General features: G+C 40.8%; 1 protein-coding gene across 2 annotated transcripts; it reads right to left on the bottom strand.

Annotated features, from left to right (window-relative positions):
• Nucleotides 1-878: 878 nt before the first annotated feature.
• On the bottom strand, nt 879-20,780 carry LOC306918088 (uncharacterized protein). 2 transcript variants are annotated; one of them, XM_079530977.1, is made up of 5 exons: nt 20,288-20,780; nt 9,296-9,484; nt 8,193-8,405; nt 4,098-4,214; nt 879-2,961 (listed from the first exon to the last, which is right to left on the bottom strand). In XM_079530977.1, exons 1-5 carry the CDS (start codon nt 20,577-20,579, stop codon nt 2,462-2,464), a joined length of 1,311 nt encoding a protein of 436 aa, XP_079387103.1. In that variant the 5' UTR covers nt 20,580-20,780; the 3' UTR covers nt 879-2,461. The 2 variants fall into 2 exon arrangements, with proteins under 2 accessions (XP_079387103.1, XP_079387102.1); XM_079530976.1 differs by having other exon boundaries at nt 879-2,991; nt 20,288-20,779.
• Between the last annotated feature and the right edge of the window lie 458 nt (nt 20,781-21,238).

Raw genomic sequence — 21,238 nt, forward strand, 5'->3', positions numbered from 1 at the left:
AGCCGATTCGACCGTTATCTCTGTATTGAATAGGCAAAATCATCCGTTATCAGCACCTTCAAATAGGGCCAATATGCGACATATTTCTTTCACCCGGTATTATTGATGTGAGTTGTTAAAAACATTATTGCATATAATGCTTGACTTGTCTTGTAGCCTATATACAGTAGGCTATATAATGCCAGCTGGTAACACTATAAATCATATACTTCTGATACATAACCTTATTAAAGCACAGTCATCAATGTCATTGCAGAAGAGCCTGCTCTTGACTTTACTGTCCAGTGTCCATTCATGGGTTCTTTCAGACATGTTCATTGCGTATTTATTCGCCAGGTGATTTCTTTTAACCGTCATCAGTCGGCAATTTTATCATTTATTAACTTTAGCTCTGTTGTTATGAAACCATCATTAAGCAATGTAATCATATTGTGTATATGTTACATCTTGATTGTGTTGTGTAAAGCAATGTGACATTCTCTTTCTTTAAGACTAAAGGCAACCCTTGACTGTAGGAAACAATGAATAAAATATAGCCACATAACACATCGATCATGACTTATGACTTATAGGCTTCCTCGTCATTCTCAAATAGACTACTATTAATATTAATAATGAAACGATACCAGAAGTCCATTAACGTAATCAAAGCGATGCAATGACAACAAAAAGCCTAAAACTAATCGCCTCCACGTTGCAATGAACATTGAACAGCCAACTCAACCGATTGTCTTGGACGTGTGGGTCACGTTAAAAACACAAAGATCATGACATGCTAGAGAATGACAAAAGAACAAGCTGACAGATCAAACTTTATTTGTATTTATTTTATTTGCCTTCTCTGTTGCTGCGGGAGGCGGGTCGTTTTTCTCTAACCGGCTTTGTTGCGATTGCCTTTTGGCGAGGCTGCAGCTGGCTGCTATTGGTCCACTCCGACAGGCTGTTTGTTGATTGGCTGATTCTCAGTGCAGGTATTCTCGGTCCCACCGAAAATCCAGGACCGCGATTGGCCGCCCAAGCTCGACAAAGAAGTTACAGCAGGCGCCGCTGAAAATGTTTAGTGCAAATCTGCACTTATCTCAATGTCCCCTTTGAAATCCTCAGGAATTAAATCCATCCCCAGGACTATTAAATAAACCCTGAATTAACTTGTCTCCATATTTCAACTTTTTATGTATTCACGTGAATGTATTGATCTACTTAAGGAGAATTCCATGCTAGAAGGCTTTTTTACCTTTCTTTGTAGTCGTTACGTCCCCACCAAAGAGGTCCAGGTGTTTTTTTTGCAAAAACTCTTAATTGGTTATTTCCCCTACCATAAGCCCTCAATGAATTGCATTGAATGGAATGGGAATTGAATGGATCTATGGGGTGTTGTGCTAATTCGCTTATTTCCATCGAAATAAGTAGTAAAGTGTGCCGCTTGGGATATTATTTGCATTATGAAGAGAGGATATATACAAAACAATTATAATTTTGAGCGATGGAAATAAGCTTATTAGCACAACACCCCATAGCCCCATTCGATTCAATGCAATTCATTTAGGGCTTATGGTAGGGGAGATAGCCAATAAGGAGCTTTTGCACAAAATAACACCTGGACCTCTTTGGTGGGGACGTAACAACTACAAAGAAAGGTAAGAAAGCCTTTTAGTATGGAATTCTCCTTTAATACAAGAGTGTCACATAAAAGCAAAAATGTTATCCACTAAGTTTTTTAAATTGGTTTGGAAACTTAAAATGTTATTTTTCAAAACCTTGGCACACTCTGTATCGTGATATGTATCGATCGTGAGGTTGTTGCCAATACCCATCACTAACCGACAATATGCCACCCCCGACCTATTACATGGATTTTCCACTGCATGGGCTCTCGTGTCTTTTTAGATTACTTTTGTCACCAAAGCCTTTTCTACAAACTGAACAAGTAAATGGCCTTTCCCCTGTATGAGTCCACATGTGTTTTTTTAGATCACCATTTTGAGTAAAGCCTTTGCTACACACTTTACAAGTAAACGGCTTTTCCCCTGTATGAGTCCTCATGTGTCTTTTTAGATAAGACAAGTGAGTAAAGCATTTTCTACAAATTGAACAAGTAAATGTTTTTTCCACTGAATGAGTTAGCAACTGATCTACACTGGTTGTATGAGTCCTCATGTGATTTTTTAGAGCACTAGTTTGACTAAAGCCTCGGCTACAAACTTTACAAGTAAATGGCTTTTCACCTGTATGAGTCATCATGTGTCTTTTTAGATCAGAAGTTTGACAAAGGCCTTTTTTACAAACTGAACAAGTACATGTTTTTTCCCCTATATGAGTCTTCATGTGTCTTTTTAGATACCACAAGTGAATAAAGCCTTTTCTACAAATTGAACAAGTAAATGGTTTTTCCCCTGAATGAGTTTGCATGTGCATCTTCAGATTTCCCTTGTGATTAAACGTTTTACAACACACTGCACAACTAAAACTTGTCCTCCCTGTGTGACTCTTGAGTTTCTTTCGATGGTTTCAGGTCCCGGGACATCTTGTTGCTCAAAGACAATCTCTGTCCTTCCACATGTGTCTTGTGTGACTTCAGTGTGTTTAAAGGTGACTGATCTACACTGGGCTGACACTCATCACTGTCTTCAGTGATGAGTGTCAATTCAGAACAGTGTGAAGAGAGGAGCTGGTCATCACTAGCTGGTTGTGATGTTCCACAGTCCTCTACATCAGCTTGTGTTTTCATGTGTTCAATTGAGGTGCTGTCTACAGGCTCTGTGCCTCTGTTCTCACCATCATCATCTTCAATTTTCACTGCTAGTAATGTCAGCATTGGCCTAGCAACCTCTTCTGGTCTTTGAAGTAGCTCCTCCTGCTCATCTTTAATGTGTGGAAGCTCTGGTTCCTCCTGGACCAAACTGGAGCTCCTCTCCTCTTCAGAGGAAACCTCCTCTTTACACACAGGGAGGTGAAGGACATCTAGGGAAAACACAGGGAGGTGCAGGGAGTCTAGGAAAAGATACAATCAGAAACGGTAAAGGTTTGAACTTTGCATGTTTTTCATGCAGTGTTTCCTCTGTTAACCCATTTAGACCGTGTGGAGACGTCATAGCTAATCCATCGGTTGGCCTCTCCTTCTGCAACATAGGCGTTCACTTCCCTGTTTACCGCTCAGAAAGAAAGGCTCGTAGCGCGTAATCTAGGGAGCTCTCCGTGGTTTTGACCAGATGGATATACTAAGCTCTTCATTTCTGACTTCAACATGCCTCTCGTTTAAAATATGAACGCGAGGGATTATCGAGCGACTTTATCGTAATCATAGCGAGGTAAGCAAGCAACATTATGCCTCCCGGTTTTTGTACGGAACGGAAGGAGGGGGGGGGGGAGCTGCTATTTTGAAAGAAATCCTGGCGCTGATTGTGTAAAATGAAAAGCTAGAAAAGCTAACCAAAGTATTCACATTTAAAAGAGCTCGGCTGTATTTATTGCACTCTAAATTCCCTAATGAATGATGTAAACACTGATGGACCAGATTACTGAGGTTTTAACTGAACCCTAGTCAGATTCATGGTACATTCAGATTGATCCAGGAGTCAACACATCGATGCAAATCACATTGTTAATGTTAAAACCGATTACCGATTCATCTGTTCATCTTTACATCCTTAGTACTGACACACTTTCATCTGTACATCCTTAGTACTGACACTTTCACCGCTGATGATAGCTCCACAAGAGATCATAATACAAAAATACAAATTTCTGACGTATCTTAAGGCACACCCCTTCAGACTCCGCTTGACGACGACCATGCAGTCTTATGCAGAGGTTAAAATGTAATTTAGATAGCATGTTATTTAGACAGATGCTAGGTTAATTTCATGACCTGGCATCCTTGTCTAGTTTCAATGTACAGATTATTTATTGTGTGATATTATAGTGTTTAGACTGATGCTAGGTTCATGGTTTACTACAGTATGATCCTAGATCACTGAGACACTACACTGTCTCTATACATTTGATGAATGTGCTTACCTTGCTTACTGTAAGTTGCTCTGGATAAAGAGCGTCTGCTAAATGCCTAAATAGTAAAAAGCAAAGTGCTTGAAACTTACTGAGATCTATGTGTTCTTCAGGTTCCTGTTTAAGGTGGTCTTCAGGTTCCTGTTTAATAGAAACAGTGGTGTCTGGAGGACTGATCTTCACCTGCAGACTGGACTCCACACACTGGTCTGGAATGAAGGAATACAATAAGGACTTTAACAATGAGGATTTTGATGTGACCTGGATAAGGACTTTATATGACGTGTCGTGGCCATTTACAGACGTGTCGATCTATTTTACTCTTTTACTTTTTCAATCAGTTGACAGGAGAGCTCACACATGTGTGAAACGAGTGGTGCATAACTGTGGTGTTCCCCGGAACTTCCAGACCCACAGGAACGCGCCCATGTTGGCGTTCCGGTTCCGGCGAGCCCCCCTGTGTCCGAAACGGTGTAGAAATGACAGAGTTACTGTGTGGTGATCCCCGGGGTCCCTCTACTGTACTGTCACACGCAAAATCATATATACAGTTAATATTCGACACTTGGTGGTGAAAACCAACCAAATGCTATTGCTTGGACGGACCCAGCCAGCCAGGGACCCAGGGACACACAAAGCTCCGCAATGGAGTGGTTTCAACACTCAAAACTAAATAAATGTGTTAATCCGTACGCTACAGCAGTAGGATGGCACTCTTCACTAGCCTCGCGTAGCCAGACGAATCTGCCATTGCAAAAATACAAATAAAGAAATAAAATCCATGCAGTGGTATTGTCTGCAAGGCTAAATGTCTATTCATAGTCCAGTTTTCGGTGAAGAGGTGACCACCGAAAACTACATGAAGTCACACCACGGTTTTCACCGCTCACACAACACATCTCTCTGTTTTTACTAAATACCGTTTCGGTGGTCACCTCTTCACCGAAAACTGGACTATGAATAGGCCTCAACTCTTCACAGCCCAAAATAGTGAGCGGTTATTTTCACATAGGATTCTGTAGTCAACGCGGTCAGCTGCTCTTGTGCAATGCATGTCACTCGTCGTGTGCGCTGTTTTGTTTACTCCCTGACTTCCTGCTTGCCATAGTGTGTGCAGAGTTGACGGACAAGGTGATCGAGGGGAAAGGCTTCCGTGAGCCTATGGCACTTCTCGAATCATCTGTGCACACTATGTGCAAGCAGGACGTAATAACCGCACACGGCGAGAGACGTGCACTAGATTAGAGCAGCACAGAGACACACACACACACACGTTCCCTCTACCATTTGGAAAAACATCTGATCTTTTTGAGTGGTGCAACCACTCCTATATAGTCCCCACAGGAATCCGCGGAGAAAAAGTCTTGATTCCGCGGAGAACATTCCTAATTCAGCGGAGATCAATCCTTGATTGCGCGTGTAAGAGCCATGAATTGGTTTGGTTATGTTGATTATACATTGGTCAATGAAATGAGTAGGCTGTCACTGGTGTTGATGTGGATGATTGACGGGCATAGGGGCGGACCCAAGGTTCCCATTAACATCACCTGTTCACCTGCTGTGGACACAGAGAGAGAGGGGGTGTGTGGGACGCCATACTTTTTGTTGACCACTTTACACCGCTTTATTTTATTTACGTTGATTCTGTGGTTACTTTTGCTTTATGTTTGAGCACCCTTATGAGTTTTTACACTGCTTTAACCCCTTAAACGCAGTCCTTGGACCCAGCGAATTTATTTTGTTTGCAGAGCGGAGCGCGTCTGACAATAAGTCCCATATGATCGCCTCTCAGCGACTTATAGTTTAATCTCCTGCAGTCGCTTACAGCGCGCCTTAGTTAATATTCCGCGGACATTAACTTATTTAACCTAAATCAAGTTATCAAGCTATTTTTTTTAATAAGTCAAATCTTTCATGAAATAGATACAATTAATTGTAATTATGGATGCGTCATAATATTCAAATAATCGTTTTTGGGGATTGATTATAATTCATGTTTTAATTTGTTTTGGTTGCAAAGGTTGTCATTCATCTTGTCGCTCAAAGACAATCTCTGTCCTTCCACAGTAACAGTAACTACAGTTTAGACTAGAGGATACTTAATGTGGGAGTAATATTTATTCTTTTCTGCTTTAGCATTGTCAATTTGTCATTGTCAAGATTCAGGACCTTAGAGTATATATGAATAGAGACGGCACCCGGAGGAAACCCTGAGGCGAAATGGACATAGTGGCCGAATCTGGTATTGCAGCGCTGGGCCAAACACATGAACGTGCTCGTCCGTTGACTATCTTTTTTGTTTTTTTAGCAACTTAATGCACTTAATGCAAGTGGATGGGAGGAAAAATCCGGTGCCGTCTCTATTACTATATACTCCAAGTCTAAGGTCAGGACATGGATTGAGTTTCAGTAGGAACCATTTACACAGATTCCGTTTCAGAAGGAACCTATTAGAGGGCGCGCATTTCGGTCCGTGAATTATTTATGCCGCCTCTGAGTCAGGACATAAATAAATAGTGTTGTCAGACACCTCACCATGTACAAATCCTTATTATAGTACTACTGGTAGTAATAAGTAACTTTGTCATGTTATACGGACGGTCCGCGACCAGTTTTTTCTAGAAAATTCCGGGAGTAAAAACGGGGGCATCCGTCTATTCCACAGACATTCTACTATTCCGCGGATGGTCGAGAATTCCACAGACGGCTTTGAAATCAGTGGTAAAATCCGCGATCGCGGAATCGCAGATTCCTGTGGGTACTACCTATAGACAGCTATTTGTATCCCTGGCTGGCTGGCTGGCTGTGTCCGAGCACGAAAATGGCGTTTGGTTGGTTTTCACCACGGGTCAAGCTGGACCCCAGGTGAGCGAGTGGCTGAGATTTTGGGTATTGGAATTTAGCTTTACGGTTCACCATTGGTGAACTATGACCCGGCAGTGATAGGCACTAGCCAAAGGGAGGACAGATACACCCTGTGTTCACTCCACTGGGCGGGGTTTCATTCAGTGATCCACCAGCACTCCAAATGCAAGGCAGACGATGCAGAGCAAAAACAACACATGCACTCGGATTTCAATCAATTTAAACCTCTTTATTTGTGGTGAATGGCCTGAATACGTAGCACTGTTTACCCCATCCGGATAGCTTAGGTTAAAATAAAATAAAACACAAAAAAAATCAACAGGAAGTTATGCACAACTTTCACACAAGGGCTCAGGACACTGGAAACAGGTGGATACAGGGGGATTATACTGATGGCCATGCCCTCTGGTTCAGCTAAATATTTCCCCTTGCTGTATGAGTGCTCATGTGTCTTTTTAGAGTACTCGACTGACCAAAGGCTTTGCTACAAACATTACAAGTGAAGGGCTTTTCTCCGGTATGAGTCCTCATGTGTCTTTTTAGATCATAAGTTTGACTAAAGCCTTTTTTACAAACTGAACAAGTACATGTTTTTTCCCCTATATGAGTCTTCATGTGTCTTTTTAGATAATACAAGTGAATAAAGCCTTTTCTACAAATTGAACAAGTAAATGGTTTTTCCACTGAATGAGTTAGCTTCTGATCTACACTGGTAAATCGCTTTCCCCCTGTATGAGTCCTCATGTGATTTTTTAGAGTACTAGTTTGACTAAAGCCTCGGCTACAAACTTTACAAGTAAATGGCTTTTCCCCTGTATGAGTCCTCATGTGTGTTTTTAGAGTACGCAACAGAGCAAAGGCTTTGCTACAAACTTTACAAGTGAAGGGCTTTTCTCCGGTATGAGTGCTCATGTGTAATTTTAGATTACTCAACTGAGCAAAGGCTTTGCTACAAACATTACAAGTGAAGGGCTTTTCCCCTGTATGAGTCCTCATGTGTGATTTTAGGTGACCCTTTCGCCTAAAGCCTTTTCTACAAACTTTACAAGTAAAGGACTTTTCTGCTGTATGAGTCATCATGTGTCTTTTTAGACTTCCCTCATGATTAAACATTTTGCGTGACTTCAGTGTGTTTAAAGGTGACTGATCTACACTGGGCTGCCACTCATCACTGTCTTCAGTGATGTCAGATTCTGAACAGTGTGAAGAGAGGAGCTGCTCATCACTAGCTGGTTGTGATGTTCCACCGTCCTCTACATCAGCTTGTGTTTTCATGTGTTCAGTTGAGGTGCTGGCTACAGGCTCTGTGTCTCTGTTCTCACCATCATCATGTTCACTTTTCACTGCTAGTAATGTCAGCATTGGACTATCAACCTCTTCTGGTCTTTGAAGTAGCTCCTCCTGCTCATCTGTAATGTGTGGAGGCTCTGGTTCCTCCTGGACCAGACTGGAGCTCCTCTCCTCTTCAGAGGAAACCTCTTTACACACAGGGCGGTGCAGGACATCTAGAGAAAATACAGGGAGGTGCAGGACGTCTAGGAAAAAGACACAATGAGAAACGGTAAAGGTTTGATTTTATTTGTTTCATGCAGTGTTTCCTGACTTTCCTCTGTTACATGAAAAGCTAGTGCACACAGTAGTGCTCAGGTGCAGTTCTCAACAATGGAAAATAAAGTATTCACATCGGTTAAAAAAGCTTGGCTGTTTTTATTGCGCTCTAAATTCCCTAATGAATGATGGAAACACTGAATATATCGGCCCTTAGACTTACCCCTTCAGACTCCATCTTAGTCGTAGCACATGACTAGTCTTTACGACCAGGCAGTCATATTTATGCAGAGGATAAAATGTAATTTAGATAGCATGTTATTTAGACAGATGCTAGGTTAATTTGTTGACCTGGCATCCTACAGTTTGTCTAGTTTAAATGTACAGATTATTTATTGTGTGATATTATAGTGTTTAGACTGATGCTAGGTTCATGGGTTACCTACAGTATGATCATAGATCACCTTGCTTACTGTAAGTTGATACTAGATCACTGAGACACTAGCCTGAGTTAATGTGTTAGGTTTCTGGTCTAGAGGGGCGGGTCGTGGCTGAGATTTGCGCACGCCCTGATTGGTTCAGGGCGGCCTGTCCATCAGCCCCGGCCCCTCCTCTCCCCCCCAGTGCAGCACTATGTCACATAATTTAGAGCGACGCCCACCCTGAAGGCCTGATTCCCACTCCTAAACCAGAGCGGCTTATGCGTTCCCCCAGGCTTTCATTTTTTGCGCCGACGAAAATGAAAGCCTGGGTACCGAGGCTACTGAGACACTACACTGTCTCTATACATTTGATGAATGTTCTTACTTAAATTGCTCTGGATAAAGAGTGTCTGCTAAATGCCTAAATAGTAAAAAGTAAAGTGCTTTAAACTTACTGAGATCTATGTGGTCTTCAGGTTCCTGTTTAAGGTGGTCTTCAGGTTCCAGTTTAAGGTGGTCTTCAGGTTCCTGTTTAAGGTGGTCTTCAGGTTCCTGTTTAAGGTGGTCTTCAGGTTCCTGTTTAATAGAAACAGTTGTGGCTGGAGGACTGATCTTCACCTGCAGACTGGACTCCACACACTGGTCTGGAATGAAGGAATACAAACAATGAGGACTTTATATGATAAAGGACACGAATAATGGCTTCAATTAGGGATGTTAAACGACTCATATTGGGCGAGTCGACGTGTCGTGGCCATTTACAGACGTGTCAATCTATTTTACTTTTTCAATCAGTTGACAGGAGAGCACAACTGTGCATTGACTGCACAGGCCCCAATGTTAATACAAAATCACACCCGTGTGAACCGAGTGGTACAAAACTGTGTGGGGGTCCCCGGAACTTCCAGACCCACAGGAACGCGCTCAGGGTGGCGGGCCGGTTCCGGCGAGCCGCCCCGCGTCCGAAACGGTCGAGAAATGACAGTTACTGTGTGGTGATCCCTGGGGGTCCCTCTACTGTACTGTCACACCCAAAATCATCATATATACAGTTCATATGTGACACTTGGTGGTGAAAACCAACCTAACGCTATTTCCGTGCACGGACGGACCCAGCCAGCCAGCCAGGGACCCAGGGACACACAAAGCTCCGCCATGGAGTGGGTGCAACACTCAAAACTAAATAAATGTGTTAATCCGTACGCGACAGCAGTAGTAGTAACATAATCTTCACTAGCCTTGCGTAGCCAGACGAACCTGCCATTGCAAAAAGAAATCCATGCAAAATCCATGCAGTGGTATTGTATGCGAGGCTAACTCTTCACAGCCCAGCCTTCAAAATAGTGAGCGGTTATTTTCACATAGGACTCTGTCGTCAACGCTGTCAGCTGCTCTTGTGCAATACATGCCACTCGTCGTGTGCAAGGTTTTGTTTACTCAAGTTTCAAAGTTCAAGGTTATCTTTATTTGTCTCCCTCGGGAGAAATTTGTCTTGGAGACAGAGTCACAGCTGCATACAAATAACAGTTCACATACGAAAAGAAAAAACACCATGAAACACCCAACAAACACAAAACAGAGATATTGCACACATTCCCTTGGTAAAGTGCAACTAGTCAATAAAGTGCTTTCAGTCAGTAAAGTGCATTCGGCGATCTCTGATTGAGCATTTTGATTGACAGGGGAACAAAAGAGTGTTTAAATCTGTTATACTCATACCGTGGAGTTCTATACCTCCTACCGGATGGCATTAGCTCGTAGTCTCTGTACAACACATGCAAGGGGTCAGATATAATATTCCGAGCTTGTCTCAACACTGCTTGTTCAAAGATGGCCTGGGGAGTGATGGGGGGGGGGGGGGTGGACATGCCCATGATCTTCCCAGCCATGTTTGCTAGCCTACTTATTTGAGATTTGTCCTTCACAGTCAGATTGCCAAACCAGCTGGACATACCGTACCTTAGGATTGACTCTATACTAGCTCTATAAAAGGTCAACATGATATTTACACTGACTCCAAACATCCTAAGTCTTCTGATAAAGTGTAGACGCTGGTGTATCTTAGAACACAGTGTCGTAACATGCGTGTGCCAGCTCAGGTTCTCATCGATCTGTACTCCCAGGTATTTATACGAGGGGACCTGTTTGATGTTGTGGTCATGGACAGTAATCATACTGTGGTCTCCTATGGACCTGGGGTCCACTATGACCTCCTCTGTTTTGTTTACATTTATTTTCAGATGGTGTGGATCACACCACTCTATAAACTTGTCTACTCCCTCTGTATGGCTGAGGATGTTATTATCGCTTTTGAGCAGACTAAGTATCACTGTGTCATCGGAAAACTTGATAACAAACTGATTTGGATGTGAGCTGACACAGTAGTCCGTATACAGGGTAAACAGAAAAGAGGAACTGACTGTTCCTTGGGGCACCCCTGTACTACACAGTGTCTCCTAGAGAGAAAAGAAAAATACTATTTTATTATAAAGGGGTTCACATTTAACTGAGCTAATTTACGCAACAGAATGTCTGTATTAAAAGCCGAGCTGAACTCGATACAAAGTAATCTGGCGTATGCTACCTTACTCTCCAGGTGTTTCAAAGTGAGATGAGCTACTGTAGATATTGCATCGCATGTACTGCGTTTCTTAGAATAAGCAAATTGATGCTGGTCTAGTCGAGGTCCTACCTCCTTTCGGAGTTCCTCTGTCAGGATCCTCTCCAGTGATTTTACTACATTAGACGTTATAGCCACAGGCCTATAATCGTTATTCTCTAGTGGACATGCTTTCTTCGGGATTGGGACTATCACTGATTTTCTCCAAATCTCCGGCACTGTATGTGAGTCTAGTGACAGCTGGAAAAGCCTGTGCCAGGCTGGGGCTAATTCCTCAGCACACGTTTTCAACAGGAAAGCATGCATTCCGTCTGGCCCTGTTGCTTTATCGGTCTGTATGGTTTTAAACACTTTACAGACGGTGTCCTGATCTATTATCATCCTGTCATTAACAGCATCACAGTTCAATTCATTAATCACCTCGTAGCATCCCTGAGAAGTATCACATTCAAAGCGCATAAAGAAATTATTAAGTTAATTCGCTCTGGCGCTCTCATCTAGAGCAAAGATGGGCTTCCTCTCCGACTTCATATTAGTCATCTCCCTGATGGAGTCTCAGAGTCTTTTTGTGTTCGAGTTGGCCAAGTCTTGTTCCTTAAAGTTCCTTAAACTTCTTTCTGGCTTCTCTCATTTGTATACTCAGTTCCTGATCTGTGTCTCCTGATCTGAAGGCCACCTTTTTCCTATGTATACACTCCTTTATTTCTTATAATGTTTTTGAACAATACATCAAATATATACTCCCTGTGTGCAGAGTTGACGGCCAAGGTGATCGAGGGGAAAGTCTTCCAGGAGCCTATGGAACTTTTCGAATCATCTTGGTCGTCATCTGTGTACACTATGTGCAAGCAGGAAGTAAAAACCATGCAGAACCGCAACGAGAGACGTGTACGTGTCTAGATGTACTAGACTAGATCAGTACAGAGACACACACTACGTTCCCTCTACCATTTGGAAAACATCTCATCTTTTTGAGTGGTGCAACCACTCCTCCTATAGACAGCTACGTGTGTCCCTGGCTGTGTCCGAGCACGGAAATGGCGTTCGGATGGTTTTCACCATCAAGTGTCACGTTGCGCGCGCACGCACGCACGCACGCACGCACGCACGCACGCACGCACACACACACACACGAAAGCAAAACTATAGATATTAGGTCTGAGATGGAAAGTGATTTTAACATTTATAAACATATTAAATTTATGGCGGTCTGGATGTTCCGTAGACCCTCACACGGAGTTGCACCACTCACTTCACACATTTTTTTCTTATAATGTTTTTGAACAATACATCAAATATATATATGTAATTATTTTATAATAAAAACTTTTTGGGATTTTGATTTTTTTAAGTTGAGAAGAGCATGAGTCAAAAATGGAAAATCTCTGTACTATCTTTGACTTGTTTAGCCATGGGTCGACAGGGATTAGTTTGGGTGGTCTGATCTCCGCCTCGATCCCCTCACGTCAAAACAGCTCTCAATGTTTACAAGTTGACTTGATGAGAAGACATGTGGACATGGAACCAGAGAGAGGAAAAAACACCACGAGAGTGAACTGACGAGTGATCAGACACACGTGTGTTCTCTCCTCAGTGAATAAATAGTGATCAGGTAAATGTGTGTTCTCTCAGTAAATGAATAGCCGTTATGTTGCACACAGATCATGATATGCATCCGCTATGGGACCCGTACACACAGACACACAAAGCCGGGCATAAGAGGGGATAGCGCCCCTCAAAAAACGGACATACAAGCTGGCTGTCAACTAAGGACTAAGGATGAGACTCAGCGGACCCCATATAGCTGGACTGGTAGACACGCAGATGCGTGCAGATCACGATACAGTTTGTAAGAAAAAGTACAGTTTAATACGAATACAATGCTTAAAGAATTGAGCCCAAGAAGGCAAGAAAAACACTATGGCTTGTTTCCATTTGTGTGAGCATTGAAAAATAAAGACAAATGTGTGAAATCTCAAGCTGTCACTCTGTTGTCCAAATAATGGTTTTTACGTCTATGGAAAAAAACGAAAATGACTCAAGTGCGCCCTCAAGTGGTCAAAATCCCGGTTTTACCGGTTGAGTCGTTTTTGTATTGAATACCGTACCAGGTTGGTTTTTTTCAAACCGTCACATCCTTACTGTCAACTGCTTGTAGATCTGTTGTTGTGGGCACATAGAGGCACCCTGGAGACATCAACGCAAAATTAACCCGATAAATCGGTCATAGTGAATGCGTTCAGTTCACGCCATGAGTCTAGAACTGTCAATGTTGTTGTTGTTGTGTTTCGTGATTTATATCTGTCGCCACAGTGAGGCTGGAAAATGGTGACCGGAAATCTTGTTCTGAGCGAGTCTCCTCTCTGTACCCATGGTGTGCACACACAGATCCGACACACCAAAGGTCCGACATGCTGAATCAACGGTCGGACCCAGCTTTGTGTGTCTGTGTGTACCCCATAGCGATGATTTGATTGGCTGAGCAATGTACGTATTGAGGATAAAAAAATCAGACCAGTCTGAAGTGAGTGGTGCAACAGCACCCCCTATTGGTACTCTAAACATCGGGACACAGGGACATAGTCACATAGGTTAAGACATAGGGACAAAGCTGTTCCTTGGAGTTGTTGCACCACTCAAAAAGTGAGGACAGAAAAGTCCCTCTCCAACCCATCCTTAAACTATTTGGATTGGCATTGGACAATCGCTTTTTGGGGTGGGATTTAGTGAAGGGATAATTGTGAATCAGAATGTGATGATGTATGATGATAAGAGCACCCCTCACAAGTGATTTTTTTTCTAAGTTTGCTTTTGTTGTGAAAAGGATAGAAAAATAAGTTGTTGGCTTAGTGAGGGTCGCTCTTATCATCATACAGTAACATAATTATACATTATATTCTGTGCTCAACCAATTAGTAAGAGCATTTTATATTTGACCAATCTGGGAACTAAATTGTTGCCAAGAAATGTCTTCACCAATGTGTTTCTAAAGGTGTCTAATAACATAAGTTTGAAATTCAACTCCCGTGAGAAATTTGAGTTATTAGCATAATGTGACCATACGTGACCAGATTTGACCGAGGGGCTGCCATTGGATTTTTTTGAATTTCCGTTTTTTCATGTCATGTGAAAGCAGGGAATCATAGCTTCAAATTGACATATTGGTTGTTCAGTTTGACCCACCAGGTTTGGAGATATGGCTTATAGAAAAATGTCTTGCAGGAGTAGTGGAAAAAAGACCAAGCAGAGAAAATGGACTTCTAAGCTTTAGTTCAGTGATCTGTGACTTTAGGGGGCGCTGTTTTCCCTTCATTTCTCAATTAGTCAACCAGCAGTGTTGCCATGTCTGCTTATTATAATTAGTTGGCCTTGTTTCTAAAGAAAAATAATGCATAGGCCTACTGTACCAATTTTATAATAATTTATAACCTGTTAATAAAAATGTATTTGACAAAAATAAAGTGTAGTTGATTATTTGGGCTTGTTTTTAAAGTGTAGTTGATTATGGAGAGTTGGTAACCAAGTGGACCCTTATTAGATCTTTAACTATCAAGTGTAAAAAGAAACCTTAAAAAGGTCCATTTTGTTTCATTTTACACTCTCAAGATATACATAATTGTTAAACATCTGCATTACTTAATTTACAATAAGTCTACACAATTAGAGAATGTTGTTATCTTGATCGTTTGCCTGTTATCTCTCCTTTTTAAAATAGGCTACTGTATTTATTTGGCCTTTTGTAGTATGAAAAAGGGAAAATAACAGTGGCAGATAAATTAGGCCTATGTAAATGTTCCAGATGAGTACAAATAAAAGAGCTATATGAATGCAATAAATAAAAAAATAAAAAAACAGTAACCAACAGACAACAGGACAGTTTGCTCTCAAACCCTCCCAGCACAAATTGTGGCTCTTCTCTTAATTCCTCTGTTTCATTAGCCTGTTATTATTATTATTTGTCTGCAGACCCCCATCTGAAAATAATTTATGCCAGACACAAGATTTGTGTTGTTTGTATGCATGTAGATCCGCTATTTTCGCTTATTTTGGGCTTGTTTTCATATACCGGGTTGCTTATTTCTCTCGCAGAAACTGGCAACCCCACAATGATAGCCGTTAGCTACATTTAGCTAATATATTGATATCAATCCTGTAAGCTAAAACAAGTACATTATCGCGCTATATTACATATCGATGCGATCTGCGTTATTATGACCTTAATTTTCATGGCAGGTACATTCCAAAGCAACTAATAATAACCACGTTATGGTGACATAATGTTACAATGTTTACAATACATTCATTCGAGTCTTCTTCTTCTGCTATTGGAAATAGGAAGCCATTTCCGCATTTTCCATTGTTGTGGTCAACAGTGCCCCCAGCTGGAACATTAGCATGAATTAGCTTTAGGCGGACCAAAATAAACACACTTTTTACAAAATATCGTTGTTAATACTTATTTCTGTGCTATTTCTGTTAGCCAGTTAGTAAAAGACTAGTATTATCTTCCAAAACGATTGTGTACAAAAAGGCGGATTTTAGCGGAATTTGCATACTATAGCAGGGAAGCCGTATGTCTAGTTAGCATTGGTTAACCCAATGGTTATAACATTAGACATAGTGACATGTTTAAGCATTTATTTCATATTTATATGTCGATATCAGCTCTGACATTTATTACAGACCTGCTCTAACATGACATGAATAATAATATAGCTTCAGATTATTTTAGACAGAAAAATAAAAAAGGACAAAGAAAATAGTCTTTCAGCTGTCCTCAACAATTGCCACCCCCGCGATGGCAGGCTCTATATGGCGTGTGGTCACATACCATTAACATCCTATATAAGGCAAAAAAAAAGTCAAACTTTAGTTTGATTCAACCAAGGTTCATGTTTTAGGATGTTATTAGAGAAAGTAAAAGATGAGTGTCGTTTTTTTTTCCATTTGCTGCTTTCTTTCGTTTTAGGGATTTTAGTTGTTTTTGACAGGGGGCGGGGGCATTCGAGCATGGGGCTAAATATGTATTTTTTTACAAAATATTATGGCGATTTATTTTTTTATTATTTACTATAGTCCTAATAAACCCCAGGAAATTACATCTGTCCACAAAAAAAATCACAGGATCTACTGAATGTGAAGGTAGCCTACTGGGGGGAAGCCACACTGTGTGTCATAGGCTCAATGTCAGTTTGACACATTCAGTAGATCTTGTGATGTTTTGGGGCCAGATGTAATTTCCTGGGGTTTATTAGGACTATAGTAAATAATTAAAAAATAAATCGCTATAAAATGTTGTAAAAGAATACATATTTAGCCCCATGCTCGAATGCCCCCGCCCCCTGTCAAAAACAGCTAAAATCCCTAAAACGAAAGAAAGCAGCAAATGAAAAAAAAAGTGACACTCATCTTTTAGTTTCTCTAATAACATCCTAAAACATGAACCTTGGTTGAAAAAAACTAAAGTTATACTTTAAGTAGCATGTGATATATGAAACTAGGGGTTTTTCATGATTCTGAATCCATTCCAAGCATTAGTTTTGCACTAAAAACACTCATTGGGCTAAATTCGGCCATATCCATTTGCCCAAATGTGCTGACCTCATCACATTTGTGATGACGGCTATGGCTTCCAATGAGTGTTTTTTGTGCAAAACTAATGCTTGGAATGGATATAGAATCATGAAAACCCCCTAGTTTCATGTCACATGCTACTTAAAAGGATCCCTGGCTAATAAGACAAATATGCCTTAAAATATTATACTTACCCTCTAAAACTAAAATAATAAAAACACCTTCAATATTTTATTTCTTTCATAAATAAAGAATCTTTCAGTCAATAGTGACTGCTCCTGTCGCAAGTTGATGATGTCATATGTCCATGTGTGGTCTAGCCCTATGGAATTATAGAATGCATATGCTAATAAAAACCAACTTAATACTTCCTAAAGTTAATATGAGCATCAAAGCAATATTTAAAATATGTTTTATTAGCACGTGCATTCCATATATTCTATAGGGCTGGACCACACATGAACATATGACATCATCAACTTGCGACAGGAGCAGTCCCTATTGAGTGAAAGATTCTCTATTTATGAAAGAAATAAAATATTTAAGGTGTTTTTATTTTAGTTTTTTAGTAATAGAGGTCAAGTATAATGTTTTAAGACATATTTGTCTCATTAGCCAGGGATCCTTTTAAAGAATGATGAAATTTTATAAGTTATGGTATGGTCATGGTCACATATTATGCTAATAACTAAAATGTCCCACGGGAGTTGAATTTCAAACTTTTAGTACATAGACACTTTTAGAAACATATTAGTGAAGAAATTTCTTGGTAACGATTTAGCTCCCAGATTTTCATAGGTTTCTCTTACTAAATCACATCGTCACAAAAGAAATTGAAAAATTACTCTGGTCGAGATGAGGGCCTATTTGCCAGACCGGTCACAAATGTCATTCCGGTCAATCACCTTTGGGGTCGTCACTTTTCTGCCCTCACTTTTATCTTCAATATGTACTTTGCTCTGCCAATCAAATCATCGCTATGGGGTGATCACCAATCATCAGCCAATGTTTGCGCTCACACAAACCCAGAAAGCTGGGCATATGAGGGGCTAACACCCCTACAAATGTATGAATCCATGCAATGTTCTTTTATCACCAACATAAACTACTACAAAACTATCTGCACACGATAATACAAATCTATAATCGATAATACAAATCTTACATTTTATCATGATTATTACTGAGGAACTATTATATGAAGATAGGTTGAAAAGTGGTGAAGTGGTCCTTTAACACTAGGATGTCTGAAAAAAATGCACTACTAATATGACGGCTAACGGTCAGGCTGACCGGTGTTTTTCGTGCTATTTGATTGGCCATTGTCTCCCCCACTGTCTAATGATCTTCACACCTCTCTCTGCACCCGTTGACGGCTTGCCATTGTCTTCTAAATGTTACATTCCAACGAATTCAAGGCAGCAGTTTCAACTAGACAGGACAACTCAAAGTTATTTTTTATTTCAGTTTACCAAACTATAATTATAGTGACGGTGTGAGCGCTAAATTGAATACCCTTGCGCAGCAAACACTGTCCGACTTTGTATTGAGCCAATACAATAGGCTACCACACGTTATTGCCAGAGCCAGGCACATTGCTCAGACGAAATACGACATTAGTTATATATTGTCATTTTATATAGAGGGGGAAACATCGATGTAATTAATATATATTTGATTGATTGTGCCAAAAAAAGGAAAGAGCTGTGCGTGCGTGCGTGCAAATCAGAAAAGTTTAGGCTACAGACAAAGGAGTTGGGAGTTTGGGAGCGGCTAGCCTTCTATATAATGCTGCGCACATATTAGCCTATATATATTTTAAAAATACCCAGCATCATTTTTGGGAAGGCTAAGCCTGGCCTAGCCTTACATACCCGCCGCCTATGATCGATGTTATTTATATATATTTGATTTATTGTGCCAGCAGAAAGGTCCGTAGCAGCAGCACGGTTTATATATACACCATAGGATAGATCAAGTCATGTGACGCATCACCGCCACAAATAGTGCTACAGCGTTATCTAAAATGCACTTCCGCATACCTCACCGTCAGTTACTTGGATATTTTCGCCCTCTCCATGAGAGAGGGAGAGAGAGAGAGGGAGAGAGAAAAAAAGAGAGCCGTGGTGCGTGGAAATCAGTTCCACTGGTCGCGTGCAGAAAAGTTTACAGACGAAGGACGGACAGAACTGTTCTTCTTACTGACAAAACATTTAGAAGTTCGGGACGTCTATCGGGTTGGACTGATTTCAAACACTGTCATTTGTATTTGGCATCGCGCTGATTCGCGCATCGGCGAACATTCTCGCTCCAAGGAAATGTCGGTCGGGTCAAACAGACCATGCTATAAACTTTATTATTCCAGGATAATTGATTCATTTTTATCATCGCCACCTTACATAATTATGCTATAAAGATGTGTATTTATATCTATTGAGCTATGCGTTTGGTTGAAACAATACGCCAGTCAGTCAATACACCATATTTCACCATATTTTTGATGCGCTGATATATGAAATGAATATGCGCGACATAGTCACAATGATAAACTGTATTATTCCAACATAATTATGCTAAAGATGGCGTGTATAGTCAACATGTATTTATATCTATTGAGCTATGCGCTTGGTGGAAACAATACCACACACCATATTTCTTTTTCCGTTTCGAGAAATAAAGTCAGACATCGTTATTTCTGCAAACCGTATATAACAAATATAACATCTAAAACAACATTTAGTTTATGTAAGTTTGTAATGTAAGTTTGCCTACATGTGGAAGGCTAGTTGGAATGCAAATGACACATTAGCGTGAACAATGCCCGTCTCCAGCCGGGAGGGAGGTGTGAAAAGCACTGCTTGTGGGGGAGAAAGGGTGAGGGCTCTAAGAGCGGTCCCACGGACCGAAAAAGAGCAGACATTTTAGTAGAATTATGTCTAAAATCATATTTCCAAAACGTTTCAGATGGAAAAAAAAACAGAGATGGTTTGAATCGAACATTTAGAAAAAGTCATGCAAGGGGAACTTTCTCAAGACTTCATGGGCAAAGAAAATCCACTTCAAAATTTCAAAATCGGTCAGCCTGACCGCTCCGACGCGCTAGTGTTAAGTCAGGTTCAATCAGACAGACTAATTAGTAACTGGTAACTAACTAGTCTGACCTTACTCTTAATAGATTAGAACTAATGAGGTGATTTAAAACAGTTGCAAAACGTGTCTGCGCGCACACACACACACACACACGTTTACTAACCTGCTCGGCGTAGTCTGATGTGTGGCTGTCGCATCACGTCCAGCAGTTTGTTCTGTTTCTCCAGCAGAGTTTCTAGTGTCTCCATCTCTCTCTGGAAAAGGTTGCACATAAACTCTCCCACCGCGCTGAGGCGCTCCAACACAAACACTCTGACATTAAGCGTCACACTAAAAACATCAACACCACGCTGTTTGTCCAAAACACACACTATCTCCTCTCCCACCGACGTCATGTGTTTATTTATCTTCAGCCGTACAGACTCCATTTGACTCCTTTTACCTTTAGGAGACATTTTCACCAACTGTAATATACTAATATAATGTGTAAATCTCTCGGTTACTACTGTAATATACTAATAATTTGTCAAATGTATCGAGGATCAGTCCAAAGAGGTTCCACAACGCCTCTCCCCCCGTCGATTCCGCCATCACGGCTGCAAATAAAACAAATACGCATTTACTTCCGGGTCAACGTGTTCACGAGCATGCGCAGCAAAGGATGCAGGCGCACCTGTCGCCACCTGGTGAAGGAGGTGTGTAACTGTTACTGAATACAAGGATGGTGATTGATGATTGAAATTCTTTATAGGAATAATAACCCCTTGATGTCCCTTTCGAGGAGGTACTAAACACAATACAATGTATTAACTTTAACAACAACAAAGAAAGGAAAGGAAAACATTTAGACAACAAGACAAACTACAAAAAAACAAATCAAAATCAACCAAACAATAATAAATAGCCTATACAAAGTAAACAGACAAAATGACAAAATACAAAGAACAAACAAAATGACAAAACATAAGTCAAGAAAGGATAGGGAATGGATAATTTGGAAACATCAGTCATGATTGTCATAGTATTTTGCTGCCACAATTATGATTGTTATTATTTTGATATTAGGGTTTGGTATTTGTTGTTTTGTACAATGTGTTATTTTCTACATATGTTT

This window comes from Electrona antarctica (assembly GCF_951216825.1).
Source record: "Electrona antarctica genome assembly, contig: scaffold_41, whole genome shotgun sequence".
NCBI classification, from domain to species: domain Eukaryota; kingdom Metazoa; phylum Chordata; class Actinopteri; order Myctophiformes; family Myctophidae; genus Electrona; species Electrona antarctica.

What these genes read in the sequence shown, in the direction of transcription:
- LOC306918088 (XM_079530976.1), bottom strand. Translation starts at nt 20,579, where the DNA reads ATGTCTCCTAAAGGTAAAAGGAGTCAAATGGAGTCTGTACGGCTGAAG. An exon ending in TGAAGACCACATAGATCTCA is followed by an intron (nt 8,406 to 9,295) that starts GTAAGTTTAAAG and finishes TCTTTTTCCTAG; the next exon opens with ACGTCCTGCACCTCCCTGTA. An exon ending in GAAAAGTGAACATGATGATG is followed by an intron (nt 4,215 to 8,192) that starts GTGAGAACAGAG and finishes CCTTCATTCCAG; the next exon opens with ACCAGTGTGTGGAGTCCAGT.